Consider the following 15,364-nt stretch of genomic DNA (forward strand, 5'->3'; position numbering starts at 1 on the left):
TCCATCTAATTTTTTCAATGTTATGATAATATCGATAGTGGAATCAAACTATTTTACAAAAAAAATTGAAAAAATAAAAATTGCTTTTGTCATATATTATGCAATGTCAATTATCTGCAAAAAACCAGTTGTAATATCATATCTGCTGACTTCAATTTGGATAGACAGTAAAAAATAAAGAAGTAACAAATTAAATGTATGGTAAAGAGATTTAAATCAAAACAGTTTGTATTATCTGAAATTGAAAACTGCTCATATTCACCTTACCTGTTCTTAACTTTCGAATCTTTTATTACATACTAATATGAATGCGTCGCCGATAAAATCATTAAAAAAGGAATCTTTACTCCGTTCTGCTGAATAATACTGCATTTCAAAGATAACAGTGTTAATGTGGCTATAAATGTAGTGTGCCTTATTTCCGGTTAAGGATAGTTTGAATAAGCCGGATGGATAAAGGAATAAAATTAATTGTTACGCTTATAAATTCAATCGAAGAAAGCTTTGCTAATCAGTTAGTTTCACTATTCGTTTCACTATTCGAAACTATATATCTTTTACAGCAACAATGCACCATTTATTTTACCTCTAGAAATTAAATTTGTCACTTCATCTTCGAACTACTTCTATGATTTTATACAGTTTTTGTACAAAACCAGCTTTATTCTTGGTACCAAATAATCTTCTTGTTTTGAAATTCAGTGAAGCATTCAAGCGAAGAGAAATTTTCATGACATAAGTTTTTTAAGTTCTGGCAAAAATTCTTTTTTAAGTTTTGTTGGCGCTTACATATTTGATGAATTTCTTAATTTTGGCAAATCCTGATGAAAACGGTTATCTTCAAGAAAATTACAAGAAAATTAAACAAAATTAGCCAAAAACAATAATACTGCTTATGAACTGTTTACAAGTGGTTACAATGTCCTTTTAAATTATCATTTTCAGGTTGTTTTTTCTCATGGAGCACAGATCGCAACATTACTATTTTTAATAAACTGGTTATTCCTAAAATTTTTTAATTGGCTATTACTAATATTTTTTTTCCCAATTTTCAGTCAATCCAAGCACTAATTCCTAAACCACAAGAATCGATTCCACGAATAGCAAGTATACCGCCAAAATTTGCAGCGATGAAAGAAAGAACTTCGCTGTCGATGAACGGTCGTGAAAACTACAATGTTATTGCTAAAGAATTTCATGGAACTGCACGAGCATCACCACCTCCACTAAATCATTTCCCAACAAACAATGGTTCGTTAATATAAAATGGATTTCCATAGACTTATTTTGAGAACATGGAAACGAAATAATGGATGCACATTTTTACTGAAGTGTTGGACATGACTGATGATTTTAAATTTCCTGAGTTAAGATAAAAATGGTCCAATTATAATCATTAAACTTTAACCATGATTTTTATTCTCTTTCCCAACAATCTAAGTTTCAAACAACGGAATACCTTACTTATTCTTTTATATTTCAGTGTCACATACAGTTGAAATTCTACAAAACCAACTATATTTGGGTCAACGGCAGCAGCAAACATTTCAGTTCCATCGAAGTCCACAACCACAGCAACAGTAAGCTTACCTTCACCAGTTTACGTTCAATTACAACAAAGTTAACAATGAACAGCTTATTTCGTTTAAGCAACATTGGCATTAGGCCGCATTTTTCAGACTAGTAGCCAAGTTTCAAGAAGCTCAACCCACATCCAATGATGCAATAAAAGATTCAATAAACTTTGGGCAAGAAGTTATTAAAGTAAGTTGATTTAGCCGCATTTCTTATTTGCTGCACTCTTAATCTTAGTTTCTTAATTCCTGATTTTCTAGTTATTAGGAGAGATAGCTCAATATTCGGATGTTCATCGTTTCCAAAATCAAGATTATGCATCAGTGCAAAAACTGCTCAACATCTTTTTCAACTCCATGTCTTCCGGCCAGAGTAACAATCATCATACGGTTACTATTTACTGAGATTTTCAGATTTATTGTTCAAGATTTATTCAATTTTATGATTAATTATTGGCAGGTTTTACCTGCTTCTGAAAGTTGAATCAAATAATATGATAGAATCGGATATTTAGATGAGTTTTCAACAGTGGTTGCGGCCAATGAACGATGGAACGGAAATAGGTCGCAACAGACCAATCGCAAAAAATTTATTCGAAAGTGATATTGTTTTGACCGTTGACCAAATAAAAGGGTACAGTTTAATTTGTTTCTTCAATCTGATAACAATATTGTTTGCACTTTGCGTCTTTTTCGACTATGGCATATCATCTAAAGCTCTTGAACAGCAGATGGTAACCTCATATATTCCGATATAATATCTGATAATTACAGTTGTCATTCTTCCAGTTTCATGCTCATAACCACATATTTTAATTTATATTCACTTAATATTTAAACTTAGCAGCTAAGGGTCAACTTGCTCTTGCTTCCTACTTTTTTTTTCTTTTTGTTCCTTTAGTTCAATGATGAAAGAATTTACATTCAATTTAAAAAAGTATTGAAGCCACATATTCTGTCTTAGGGTCACATATTATGTATTTATTCATTTTTGGGATTTTTTCTGCTAACCCATTGTCTTATGGGCTGATGAATCTAATTTTGGGTAGGTTTGAAATAACAACAGAAATTTTTTATGCACTTATTAATAGAGTGATGTATCTGCAAAATGCTAGATTTGCGGATTATTTGGAAAAAGTTTAATAAAACTCTTGTTTGGATTTCTCGTTGTGCCAAGACGGAGCGTCTCAACTAGTGTTTTAGTTTTTGCAGTGATGTACTAAAATGTATCTGAAAGGAAACTGGAATGAAAACGTTACTCAACCTAAATGCTATGAAAAGAAAAAAGCTGAAAATTTTAATTTATTTGAATGAATTTTGCAATTTTCCTCGCCGAGCAAGTAAGTAAGTATGGAATAATGAGTGAATATTTCAAGATACATCTTCATTGAGAGGTTAAAAATAAGATCATATTTTCTTTGAATTGAACTATTATAAGATGCTTTCCTTAAACATTATACAATTAGTTTCTTAACAATAAAAATAGCATGAAAAAAAAAATGGGTGATGAGTCTTCTCCTAATTAAAATATGAAATATGTAAGATGTGACAATATTCTGTTACTGAAATCACAATTTTTTTGGTTATAAAAAAGAACTACAAAGCTTATTTTCACAATTTTTTCAAATTCAGAATTGCAATGGCTGTAAAACAACAGTGGGCGGGTAATTTTCGTCGAAGAAATAGGCGAAAAGTCATTACAGGGAGAGTTTACCGATGGCCAAAGAATAACAATATACCATATGAATTTGCTTCTTCTGATGGTTCGTTTTTTTCACTTTTTTACTGAATTTTTTGATTCATTTCGGAACTAACCTTTAGTGGTGTCTTTTGCGCTGTGCATGTTTTTTATTAAATTTTGAACTTTTTAAATCTAAATTTTTGCGGAGACGTGGCGTAACACAATACGATCAGCGCTGTACTTCTGGCAACGTGAGACGTGTGTTCGGTGGCAGGAAAATGGTCCCGGACATGATCGAGTAGTTTTCTTTCGTGGAAGCGGGTTTGTACTTCAAAATTTTAGGAGTGCTAAAATATGGAATCAGATGATGTACGACATTGATATATTTTTTGCATCACTGAAGGAAACAAAGAAAGAAAGTTTTATTCATATTCATTAATTCTTATACTCAAAATAATAGGGAAACTCTGTTTTTAAATTCTTTGAATCACTTAATATCGATTAGGCTCTCTTTAAGATGTTATTCGAATGTTGGCAGAACTGGTGGACGTCAAGAAATATCAATTGGTTATGGCTGTGAAAATGTATGCATTGTGTCTACTTTTTTCAAATCTTAGAAAAAAGTCTGAGCAAAAGTTATTCCTGATATACGCTTAGATATTAAAAGAGAGTATTCTTTATATTAATTAATGTGGGGTAGTTTTAAGCATTTTTCTTTAAATAAGTATAAGGAAAAAGGATTAAAAAATGGAATGATTCAATGAGATAATTGTTAATTGCAGTTTGGTATTGTTACTCATGAAATTGGTCATTCGTTAGGTTTCTGGCATGAGCAGTCTCGACCAGATCGAGACCAATACATTAAGCTGCAAAATAAATACATTGCTCGTGGCACTGAAGGTAATTTTGTCAAACGATCTTATATGGAAATCGAAAATATGGGAGTGCCATTTGATCTCGGCTCTGTGATGCATTATGGACCAAATGTATGTTTGCGAACAAACAGATTCATTTCTTCTAATTTCACAAAATTCCAATGCATAAATTTATCCAAGTAATATCTCACTTTATTTAAAGATTTTTCTCGAAATACAATTCAGGCGTTCTCTGTTGACTGGAATCATACAACTATTGAGACGATTGATAAAAGATACAGCCATACGATTGGTCAAAGAAACGGTCCATCATTTACTGATGTTAAACAAATGAACAGACTTTACTGCAATCGTAAGTTTGTTCTATTCATTTATTAAAATAGCACAGAACGAGGTCTATTTTTTTTTTTTTTTTTTTGAATTAGGTAGAAGAAATAGCAAATATCGCTGATTCGTCATTTTTGTTTATTTTGGGTTTCTTCGCAATTTAAATTTGAATGGAATTTTTATGCTATTTTTAGCGATATGTGAAATTTTACAGACGTATGTGGAGCTTCGCCACTAACATGTGAAAATGGTGGATATTTAGACCCAAACAACTGCCAGTCTTGTAAATGTCCAACTGGATTAGGTGGTCCAACATGTACTGGTCTCCAGCCAAGTATAACACCTATTTTGTTAACTACTACCTATAATTCTGTTCCCCTCCAATTAATTTAAATAGCTTTATAGAGTCGGATTTGGAATTTAAAAAATAAAAATTCATATTTTTTTTGAAAGCGAAGAGAGAAAGAAGAAAACGCTCTTGTGTTTAATTTAGGTATCTGTGGTGCAGAACTTATTGCGAGAAGCACTTGGCAGCAGCTTAGTTATAAAGGTTCTCAAAAATGTTATTGGAGAATCAAAGTAAATTCATTTCCTTTTTTGATAATCTGTTCAAAAGAAACTTACTAATTTCTGTTCAGTTTTTTAGATCTTTCAATTTGATCTTAATTTCACTTCATATTACAAGAAAAAATATTTATAATTCTTAATTCTTAGGCAAATGACGCGAGGATACGAATCAAAATTAAATCAGCAAATTTTCGATGCGACACTACATGTCAAGCATATGTGGAAATAAAACATAATTCAGTATTTGAGCAAACCGGATTCAGGATATGGTTTTTTTTTTTTACGCACTTATTTTTTCCTCACTTTCTGAGTGGTATGTTGCCTAATCTGTTAGGACTCATGAAAGTAGGTTTACTTCAATTATTTATATATGCAGTGAATTCTTTTTTTAAATATATATAGTGAATTTCTGAAATTTAGAACTTATATTTTTTTAATTAACAGCAAATTTTTCCTATAAATTATGCTGACATTTATTCGTATAAAAAATTACTGCTTGCGTTTTTCAAGAAATCTTCTTTTTGGTTCATTGTACTTTATAGTTGTGGGAATGATGAAGTGAATGTATTATCAGAGCAAGCAGAAGCTTTGATTATTTTTGATGCTACAGAAATCAGTCAAGAGGGTTCATTTATCTTATATTATGTCCAAGGTAAGTTTTATCAAATTTGATTTAAAATAGTAAGTCAAGTGCATTTGCAATTTATCACCTTCATGGCTTTTACACCTTATATTATGCAGAAACCTCGGATTTTTAACTTCATTTTTTAGAATTTTCCAGTTGCAGATTCTAGTAAACCACTAGTGAAGCCGTCACCACTGAAATGGATACCAGGAAGTGAAGATCGTTTATTTCGAGGTCTTGAGATTGGTAAGAATGGCGTGATGGAGAAGTTTATTTTGAATGCAATCCCAAAAATCAGGGATCCACAACAACCAGTTGCATCGATCGCATCTATAGTGACTGATTTCGCCTTGAAAAAAATTCTTGGGTAATGAACATCTAAAGAATATTTTTTAAGTTTCTATGAATATGTCCAAGTACTGGTGTATTGAATTGTCAAGTTAAATTAGGATAAAAAATAAAATTGCGAACATATAAGTAGGAAGTTCTTTGTTTGCCTATCAGAGTGAGATGTGAAGAGCTGTGATCAATTTGCATCGGTCAAAAAAAAAAAAAAAAAAAAAAAAATCATACATTGTAACTTCATAATTTTTAAGTTAAACTTCTTTATTCTTACATTCAATTTAAAAACTGTGCAAATTTCATCGGTTCTTTATGGTTTTAGAAGGTTAGCCGAGTCTGAAGATATTTAGATCTTATGATCTAGTCTTTTTTTGCAATAAGTTTGCGAGAGACTGCAGTCTACTCTTGTATTGAGGAAATAATTGTTGAATTTTATTATATCACTCATATCTGATAAATTACTGCATATGTCATTTTGGAATGTTCTTTGCATAAATATTTCATATACATACATATGCGAGTTCACCAAGTACAGAAGTGGGGACATTATCAAGCGCTATTTTATCAGGACAACAAGAGAGACGAAGAGGAACGATAAAAGATAAGCAAAATGCTTTATGATAGAACCACTTGGTACAAAAATATTCGAAAGAAGCTGTGCACTTTAAGAGCACTGCTTGAGGAAAGAAACTGTACAACTAGTTTTGTTCCAAACATCGCAGAGTCTAGGGCAGAGCCACTCTTCCCTGCTGTTGACACACCAATCAACCTCTCGGGATCAGTGCCATCCACACTGACCACAAATTGATCGTATCGAGATTTCGCTGTTTCGTAACGCGTCTCGAGCTACTAAATGTCCCGTTACTCTTATGACATCGTCGTTGATGGGGACTTTCTCCCTTTTTCTTGTTGGGGGGTTTAATAGGGCGTAAAGTGCATAACAGTTTTTCCTGATTAGTTACCTCTCGGATATTTAAGTAAGTAGTTTGAAATATCTCCATAAAATCAATTGATTTGATCAGTTCTAGAGGTCAAAGCATATGCAAAAATACAGATAATGGCACTATCAGAAGAAGTGATCGCACGACGACTTAGAGCCGTCGATCAGACTTCAGAATCGATTCAGACAACATCCATGTGGATACTACATCATCGCGACTTAGCTTCACAATTCGTGAACTGCTGGACTGAAGTATTTAGAACTGGTAAAATTCTTAAGTTTTTTTGTGGTGATTTGGGCAGGAAATTTAGTTATTCATCAGCTTTTCTTGAAACTCAAATTTTTATTATAATAAAACATGGCAAAGGAAGAATGCTTACAAATTCTATAGTCCAAAAATTAATAGCAATTTGAAAATTTCGTATTTTCTGCATAAATTCAGTGATCCTGAATTTACTACTTTAAGGGTCTTCAGTCTACGGTAAGACCTAAGTTAATAGATGAAATTATTATGAAATTAAATTTTGTGCAATTTATTATGCCTCAATAATCAAATATTCATAGCACTAATGCAAACATTACCAAGATACGTCGTTTCTCTTCCGTAACTCCATTTTGGAGCATTCCAGTGCATTAATCGTGATATTCCTCAGAAGTTTTATGATTATAATTTTGATTATTCCTGATTATTTTTCGTTTGATTTCCAATTCACTGTTTCATCGGTTTCATCAATTGCAATTTTCCTGATAACATTGTTTTGATTCTGCTTTACTCTCTAAATGCTATGTCGACAAGAAAGAAACAGTCATCATTAGCTTATTTTTGACTCAAAGTATATAATGCCAGTAGGACTTAATGAAATGCTGACATTATTGCTACAAAAGAAGTGCTGTTACACATTATCTTTCATCTCTGCTCCATTCCTTTCATAATTTATCGCAACTTATTTTTAGTTAGTGTTCGCAACTTGATTTTCTTGACATATAAATTACTGATTGTCTGAAATAACTTTTGTTCCTTTTCCAGTGTAGATTCTTTGAGCTTTCAATGTAGATTCTTTCAGGTAGCGATCCTTTACAAATTGCTCTGTTTTACGTAGCAAATGATGTCTGTCAGAAAGCAAAGAAAAAGAGTGACTCACATGCCTTACTTCAAGCATTTGCATCACACTGGGTCAATGCCATTTCGTATTCCAGGTACTTTTGTCTTTGAAATAAATTTTAAATGGTCTCAACATAATGAAAAACATTCTCAAAATAATTTTATAAATTTTACTAATGTTAGGACTATTAGATTAAAGTTTGAGTATTTTTCGTATTCATTTTCTTGCCATTTTAGAAATATTAAAGCACTTTGGATTGAATTTTTTGTACATATATTTACTTTCCACTATTTTTTTTTTTGAAGCTTTATTATGATTTTTTTTTCAAGCAGTAGAATGAAGTAGTATATATTTTTTGGAAAAAAAAGTTTGATAATTGATAGCTGTAAATATGAAGTCCAGCTTATATCAGTCAGTTGTGTCCCAATTTTAGAGGTAGTGAAAACGTTCAGAAAGCTGTTAGTAGAATACTTGATATATTCGAAGAACGTCAAATTTATTCAAAATCGCAGCTAGCTGATATGCGTGCTGCACAAAGTAAGTATTAAAGCACCTGATCTTTCTGTATGTCGTAATTAGAACGTCTCGAATTCAGTAAAGGATATATGGACTTGTGCTGCTTCAAAAGATGTGATATTTGTTCTGGAGGGGTATGAGGCTTTTTTTTTTCTTGATTTTAAAAGTAATTCAAGTTGAGAATCGTCATTAATATGGTGAAGCTCGTATAATTCGGATAAATCTCCTAGTCCTGGTGTTTAAATTCATTGTAGATTTTCAAAATAATTAGTTCAGATGACAACAATGAATTGGAAGACAATACGCTAATTGATTTCGATATCGGATACCTAATACGTGATGTTGAGGGTTATCATAAAGGAAATTTGGTTATGGAACGTGCAAGAGAGCTACTTTCCAGAAGCGACTTCAATTTTAAAAATAAAATAAAGAGTCGGATGAAAGGTGAGGAAATTTTTCAAATGATATTAGCTTTATGGACTTAGTTTGTTATTACTGGTACCATGATAAAATGTTAAGCATTAAGTATCATCAAATATTAAGTTGAGCTCAAAGTGCATTTTGATGATATTTAAATGATTGCATTAATTTTAAAATATTAAATTAAAGTTTTTCAGTTCTTTGCATTTGCAGATCGCCGAGATGGTGAAAAATTCATGGGAGAAATTGAACAGTCTTACACAAAGCTAACAGATTTTTTCGGTGCATTAGCAAAGCACCGCAAACGTGGGCAGCATCTTCTGGCTGAAATTGAACGAGCCAAACGTTGCTTTACTTTGCAACTGCGGGATGTGACTGTTGTGGAAGATGTACGCAGTTCATTTTTGTGATTTGCATAAAAGACTTTTTATATTTTGTTTTTTAAAATAGGCGGAAGACCGTAGTGCTTCAAGTCCTAGTATTTAAATTTTATCATCAAATTATACTCTTTTAGTTACAAATTTGATATAAAATTTTAATTGGCATTATCAGTTATTTTTTCAGGCTTATCAAAAATTTGGTGCTGGGATTGATGAAGTTTGTACAGAAGTGGAGGAAATGCTAAAAACAAGTGTTTATCCAGGTGCTTCTCCTCCACGTGATGCTCCCTCACCAACAGCCAATGATGATCCATTTAGGGAGGGTGTCGAAATTGCATTCAAGCGTAAGTTTTAAGAATTTATTTATAACGATTCACTTATAAAACTTTTTTTTGATAAGATATAATTGTATTCAAAGTGTATTGTCCATTGTTTGGAATTTCAGACTCATTTCTAGTTATCTTTCTGCTTGTTTACTATGTCCTAATGAAAACAGTTGCAGAAATGAGAGGACCACAGTGCGGTTCTAGCTCATTACTGCCACTACCAAAGCTGGTACCGTCCAAAGAGGAACCTGTTGTTACACCCGGTAAATATTAATCTTTCTCTGCATATCGAACTTGAAATCTCAGTTACTTCAGATCAAAATAATATATCATTTGTCTTCCTTTCAGTCAAATGTTCTAGTTTTTGTTTTGAGAATTTTATAAAGATAACTGATAATTAATTCAAGATTTTCAATATTCGGTGATAAGAGAAACTTTAGATTCATTTCAAACCGATCAGTCATTCAGAGGTTCGACGCATGTGTTGAAAATGATAGAAGGAATCCGAGCAAATGAGGTAATGTTTCCTCCGTGTTTATATTTTTCTTTTATTTTACTTTTATGTTCATTAATTAAATCAAAAAATGCTAGGTGTCGAACTGTGATGTGATTAAAAGTTATCATACTCCATAACGTTGGAGCTAGTTCAAACAGGTCGTTACCATTGTAGCTAACAGGAAATTTTACTTCTTATGTATTATATCAAAAAAGTCTTAGTAGTGCGTTGATGCATTTCTTCTGTATTCACTATCATTTATACTTTTTCTAACTGAATACCCATTGTATGATCAAATATCAAATAGAAGCTCGTTTTTAGACATCAAGAACAAATTCACCATCATCAGTTGTATCCGATCCACGACTTGTGTCTTCAATTGTTGGATGCTTATCATCAGCCGAGTCTACTACTACAGTTTCTACTTCATCCTTTGCACTGTTATCGCAGGCTTCTTCATCTAACTTGTTACTGTCATCTGGACCTCCAAATCAACCTCAGGTATCCCAGATACCATCGTTACAATTCGTTAGTTCTCCATCACTTTCCGGAGTAGCGTCGATTCAAGACATACAGACGACACTATCTAATGGCAATCTTCCACAATGGATGCATGATTTATCGTCGAATTTTTCTGCTTCATTACCCACCGCTGCACCAGGTAGTGTGGTAGATGTTGCATCTATTTCTGGTACAACAAATTCTCTCCAAACACCAATTATTTCTAGTCAATTACATGGTAACCAGATAGCAAACACAGTGGCAATTCCTTCCTCCATTCTTGGAAGCCAACCATCATCACAAAATACCAATCCGCATACCACACATCCTGTAATGTTGCCGCCACCTCCACCGAATGTGCGTCCATCGCTGGGAGTATTACCATTAAACAATTATGTGCCTGCTGCAGTGTCACCTTATACTGTGATGTCCACAACTTCCACCCCTTCACCAGCAAAAATTCCATTTCCTCCTGGCTCTTTTACTGTACCACCTCCAAGATCCTTAATTGTGCCACCACCAAATTCCTTAAATATACCTCCACCTAATGTTATGGACTGTCCACCGCCTGGCAATTTTTCTCTAACCACAAGCAGTTTCGCTTCGGCTACTCCTTTAGTTTCATGTACATTTTCTTCACCGTCTCCATCAAGCTCTAATTCTACTACAGTAGCTTCAGCTACTGGTTTAGTTTCCAGAAAACCGTTAACAAATGGTGGCAACAGCAACAGTATTGTTGATTCAGCAAAAGTTAATGGTGATTTACACCATGAATCCAGAAAGCAGTTCGAAAATTATGGTGGCACGTTGGATAGCCGTGGAGATCGGCGGTCATTTGGTGGATTTTGTGGAAGCGATGACATTGGCATTGGTCGTGGAGGTTTGCGGGATCCACGTGGACGTGATCGAGATCGTGAACGCAATGGTAATCGAGGATTACAACAACAACAGCTTCATAATAACGGTGGTAGGCGTTATTGTAGTGATAATCGTAATCGCATGCTTCGTTATAGAGATTATGATGATGATCGTCGATATCGGCGTTACGAACCACCGCACGATGATTTTAATCGTAATCGGAGATAAACGTGTTTTATTTTTTTTTTTCTTATTTTTTTTTTTTTTTTATATTTTGAAACATTTAAAAATGTGAGAACTTCGGCCAATAATTGGAATCTTTAATTGATTTAAAGTGGTTGTAATTTTGCAGTGTATTTATTCTTCCTGATATGTTTTAAGCAATTTCAGATGAGTTCATCGTTTTGTATTTGTTTGAATATAAAAGTTATTCGATTCTTGATTCCAGAGAATTCTAGAGCATTATTAGTTATCTGTATATTTTTTATTTTTCGGTGTCTGTGCTTTTCTTAATTCGTCTAGTGGAATTTACGTTATTTTGATTTGTTACTTTAACTTTGAATAGTGTGTAAGCCACTGCATTATTTAATCTGAGAATCCATTTCCTCTTTCAAGATATTAATCGCTTTTTCTTGTTCCATTCTTATGTTGTATTCGAATCTTTTCATGGCAACACAGGAATTTGCTGTCATGAGGTAAGGCTATGCTGTTGGTAAATACTTTAGCACAAATGGATCAAATTACAAGAAAGCGGAATTTGTATGGCGGAATATTGTACATAAAAGCATTTATTATAAGATATAGTACGTGTGAGGTGTAGGTCAGAATTTGTTGATAACTGATAATAAAAACAGCATGCATAGTTTTCATTTTTTTTTTCTCGCATTTGGGATTAGATTGATCTGCCTCTTATCGTTTAAAGGAGTTGAACCGATGTATCACGTATATAAGCACATGAATATTTTGTATCTCATTCTAATCATGGATGACAGATGAATTCAAGATTCAGTAATTGGTAGAAAGAAAGCTGCAGCATTATGCTCATTTTTCTGTTCATATCTACGTTTCTTGTAACGTTATTAATGTGAAATAATTCGTGTTATTTAGAAATATTGTAAGAACAATCATTTTTCTCGCTCTTCTTTACATGCTGAAAATGTCTTTATTCACTTTCCATTCCTGATGTCTTCTTATACTGGATGGGTTGTTAGTGGCTGCTGCTATTGTTTATAGAGTGTTTTGTCGTCATTAAATCTCATTCGTTCTATTTTAACTACTTTTCTGGCTTGTTAGGGAGAAGTTGAAGTCAGTGAGAGGGTAGAGCACATGCAGCTTCAGAAAAAACCTCACTCGGGTATGGGGGAGAAAGATATTCTGTCAGTTTGCAACAAACGCTTTCATAATCAATTTTTTTTTTTTTTTTTCAAGGTTCACCTTTCACTGACAGAAATTCAACTTTTTGAGGATTGGTTCGATGGAAAAATTAATAAGGACTACAAAACATGAACAGGAAATGGAGAGCTCCCGAAGTTTGCTTACAGAGATCTAAAATTTGATTGCTGGCAAATTGCACAGATTGCACTGTTCGGTGGGTTTTGTGCTATAAAAAATGAGAATTTTAAATTGGCGCTGCGCTTCGCCAAGTTGGCGCTATGCCAGGGACGAGGTTATTCTCATTTCTTGAAGCTAATACTTCGTTGCTTTGTGAATGGTTCCGGTTTTCTTCGCAGGTTTTGCAAGAGTTTTATTTCAGGTTCCGATTTGGGGAAGTCTATCACACAAATCCGTATTCACATAAATACATCCTTCACATCGGTAAGACTGAATACTTGTTGAAGGCGGAAAAGTAAGGGATGAAATGAGGACAATCTTTAGCCTCTGCATTTGGCCTGTTTTGTACATTCTAGAGATAGGTGGAAGTATTTTTATACAATGTCCTCATGTAATTTCCTCGCATCATTACCATCTACTGTTTTAATTCAGTGGTTGCATTAGTTGTTTGTGCGAGTTCCTCATAATTTTTATTTATTGGGAGAAATGCCTAATACATCCATTTGGAGGAGAGTGCCTCTTTTCATTTAGTGTGTTATTGTGAAAAAATGAAAACATAAATTGTTGACATAGTTAAGAAAGAGAAAGCAACATATTCACATAACATTGATGAGGTACTTGGAGAGATCACTTTTTATTACTCTATTAGTCTTTATTATTCATTTCATACCAATAATATGATCTAACTTCAAAGTGCTCATAGATGTAGGGACTTCGAAGTTGGTTCATGTTATCTTAAAAAGCTTTTGTTCTTAGTAGTCGTGATTGGTACAACCCTTCGTGATATTAGTTAGCAAAGTTTATTTTTGTTTATGTAGATGTAACGGTTCTGAAGAGACTAAACGATTTAAAATCTGATTTTTTCATTTATAGCTGAGTGTCAAAATGGTTTGGCCGTTTAATTCAACAAAGCCTCCGCTTTCTTCATCGCCTAACTCTTCGCATTCAGAGACGCAGTCAACTTCATTGCCTGATTTAGCAGTGATTGATTCAGCAGTATCTGACTTAAGTGACGCTTTGGGTTCTGGTAGAGATAGTACAAATATGATCAGTTTAGATAGATCTCCTATATTTGCGTTAGATCAGTTGAAGCAAGCTGGCGTACCATTTGAGAAACAGCTGTCGCCATACTTACAGATGGATCCTACCGTTTTCCGGGAATCTACTCCTCAGTAAGTTGTAAGACGTTAAATACGCTTTGTTTCCATTTTTCTTTTTATTTATTTATTTTCGTTTTCGAAAGTGAATTTTAGTTGTTAAGATCTAAAAGATTCAACAGTTTTATTTCGATAAATTTCTCTCTAATAATTTTATTTCGATATCAAATCCTTAAACTTAACTTTCATTTAAGTGGAAAAACTGTAAGAAAATGATGTGAAACTCTTTTGTTAACAAAACGCTATTTAAGTGCTATAACAGATGTATTTTCATGTATATTGTTCCTGGTGAATCGAAAGGAGAATTAGAATTTGCAATGGGACGGATTGGATGGGCTGTTTTGGGCGGCTATGCATTGGGTAGTGTGCGCGGTATTCTGCCAGAATTGCGGAATCCTAATACGAGGCAGTTGGTGAGGACTGATTTCGCTTTTTTTTTGTAGTAGGTACACTCGGAAATTTGGGTTGATCCATATAATCTCTAATTTTCTCTTTCTCTTTTCCTTTTTTTTTTTTTTTTTTTTTTTTAAACTAAAGTGCGAAAGATCATCTTAACGGTTGATCTTCCAGAATCTTTTGAATTACAAATATTCGCTCAAAATTTTATATTTCATGTTTTAGCCTCTTAAACCGTTTATGACGCGTTTGATGAATTCCTCAGTGAAACACGGCAGTGGTTTTGCTCATCCTGCTGGTTCTATCGTATTCATATTCTCTCTTGCTGATATGATTTTTGGAAAATTACGTGCGAAAGATGACCTTAATGCTGTTGGTAAGACTTTATTAATCAGTAAGTGCGAAATGTTGGTAACACTAGTATGAATATTCTTGCTTACAATGAAATTTGAATTGTGCTCTTTTTAGCTGCTGGTGCAGTTACTGGAGGGCTGTTTCGATGTGCACGTGGTTTACACGCTTCAATGGTTGGGGCGGGTATTGGGGTATTTGCTGCTTTTATTTGGTTGCTGAGTGATCAAGATAGCCGAAATAGATTATGGGAAATGCGAAAGCACTTGACCGGCAAACAAGATTATAGTTATTGATTTGAATTCCAATTTAGTGAAGTGTTGATCAAAGTTTAATATTCTTCTGGACCTGAAATTTTTTTAGTATGTGGATAGTTAA

At 33.4% G+C, this 15,364-nt stretch overlaps 3 protein-coding genes across 3 annotated transcripts; all 3 read left to right on the forward strand.

The window, feature by feature from the left end:
* Window positions 1-1,130: 1,130 nt before the first annotated feature.
* Bma-nas-30 (Uncharacterized protein) lies at window positions 1,131-6,020 on the forward strand (the record flags this gene model as incomplete). Its single annotated transcript, XM_001901260.1, has 15 exons — window positions 1,131-1,251; window positions 1,484-1,580; window positions 1,680-1,764; window positions 1,836-1,964; window positions 2,090-2,208; window positions 3,207-3,337; window positions 3,489-3,576; window positions 3,773-3,839; window positions 4,038-4,241; window positions 4,356-4,482; window positions 4,672-4,791; window positions 4,951-5,036; window positions 5,172-5,293; window positions 5,567-5,676; window positions 5,812-6,020. 15 exons carry the CDS (start codon window positions 1,131-1,133, stop codon window positions 6,018-6,020), a joined length of 1,815 nt encoding a protein of 604 aa, XP_001901295.1.
* Window positions 6,021-7,048: 1,028 nt separating this feature from the next.
* Window positions 7,049-11,759, forward strand: Bma-cids-2.2 (Mitochondrial import inner membrane translocase subunit Tim17 family protein; the record flags this gene model as incomplete). The annotated part of the gene is made up of 9 exons (XM_043080479.1): window positions 7,049-7,196; window positions 7,996-8,128; window positions 8,468-8,571; window positions 8,827-8,994; window positions 9,184-9,359; window positions 9,535-9,694; window positions 9,853-9,939; window positions 10,117-10,193; window positions 10,494-11,759. The coding sequence occupies 9 exons, from the start codon at window positions 7,049-7,051 to the stop codon at window positions 11,757-11,759; spliced, it is 2,319 nt and encodes a 772-aa protein (XP_042936413.1).
* A 2,208-nt stretch (window positions 11,760-13,967) lies between these two features.
* Bma-timm-23.5 (Mitochondrial import inner membrane translocase subunit Tim17 family protein) lies at window positions 13,968-15,282 on the forward strand (the record flags this gene model as incomplete). Its single annotated transcript, XM_043080480.1, has 4 exons — window positions 13,968-14,254; window positions 14,502-14,652; window positions 14,861-15,011; window positions 15,104-15,282. The coding sequence occupies 4 exons, from the start codon at window positions 13,968-13,970 to the stop codon at window positions 15,280-15,282; spliced, it is 768 nt and encodes a 255-aa protein (XP_042936414.1).
* Between the last annotated feature and the right edge of the window lie 82 nt (window positions 15,283-15,364).

Source organism: Brugia malayi, assembly GCF_000002995.4.
Source record: "Brugia malayi strain FR3 genome assembly, contig: Bm_v4_Chr3_scaffold_001, whole genome shotgun sequence".
NCBI classification, from domain to species: Eukaryota; Metazoa; Nematoda; class Chromadorea; order Rhabditida; family Onchocercidae; genus Brugia; species Brugia malayi.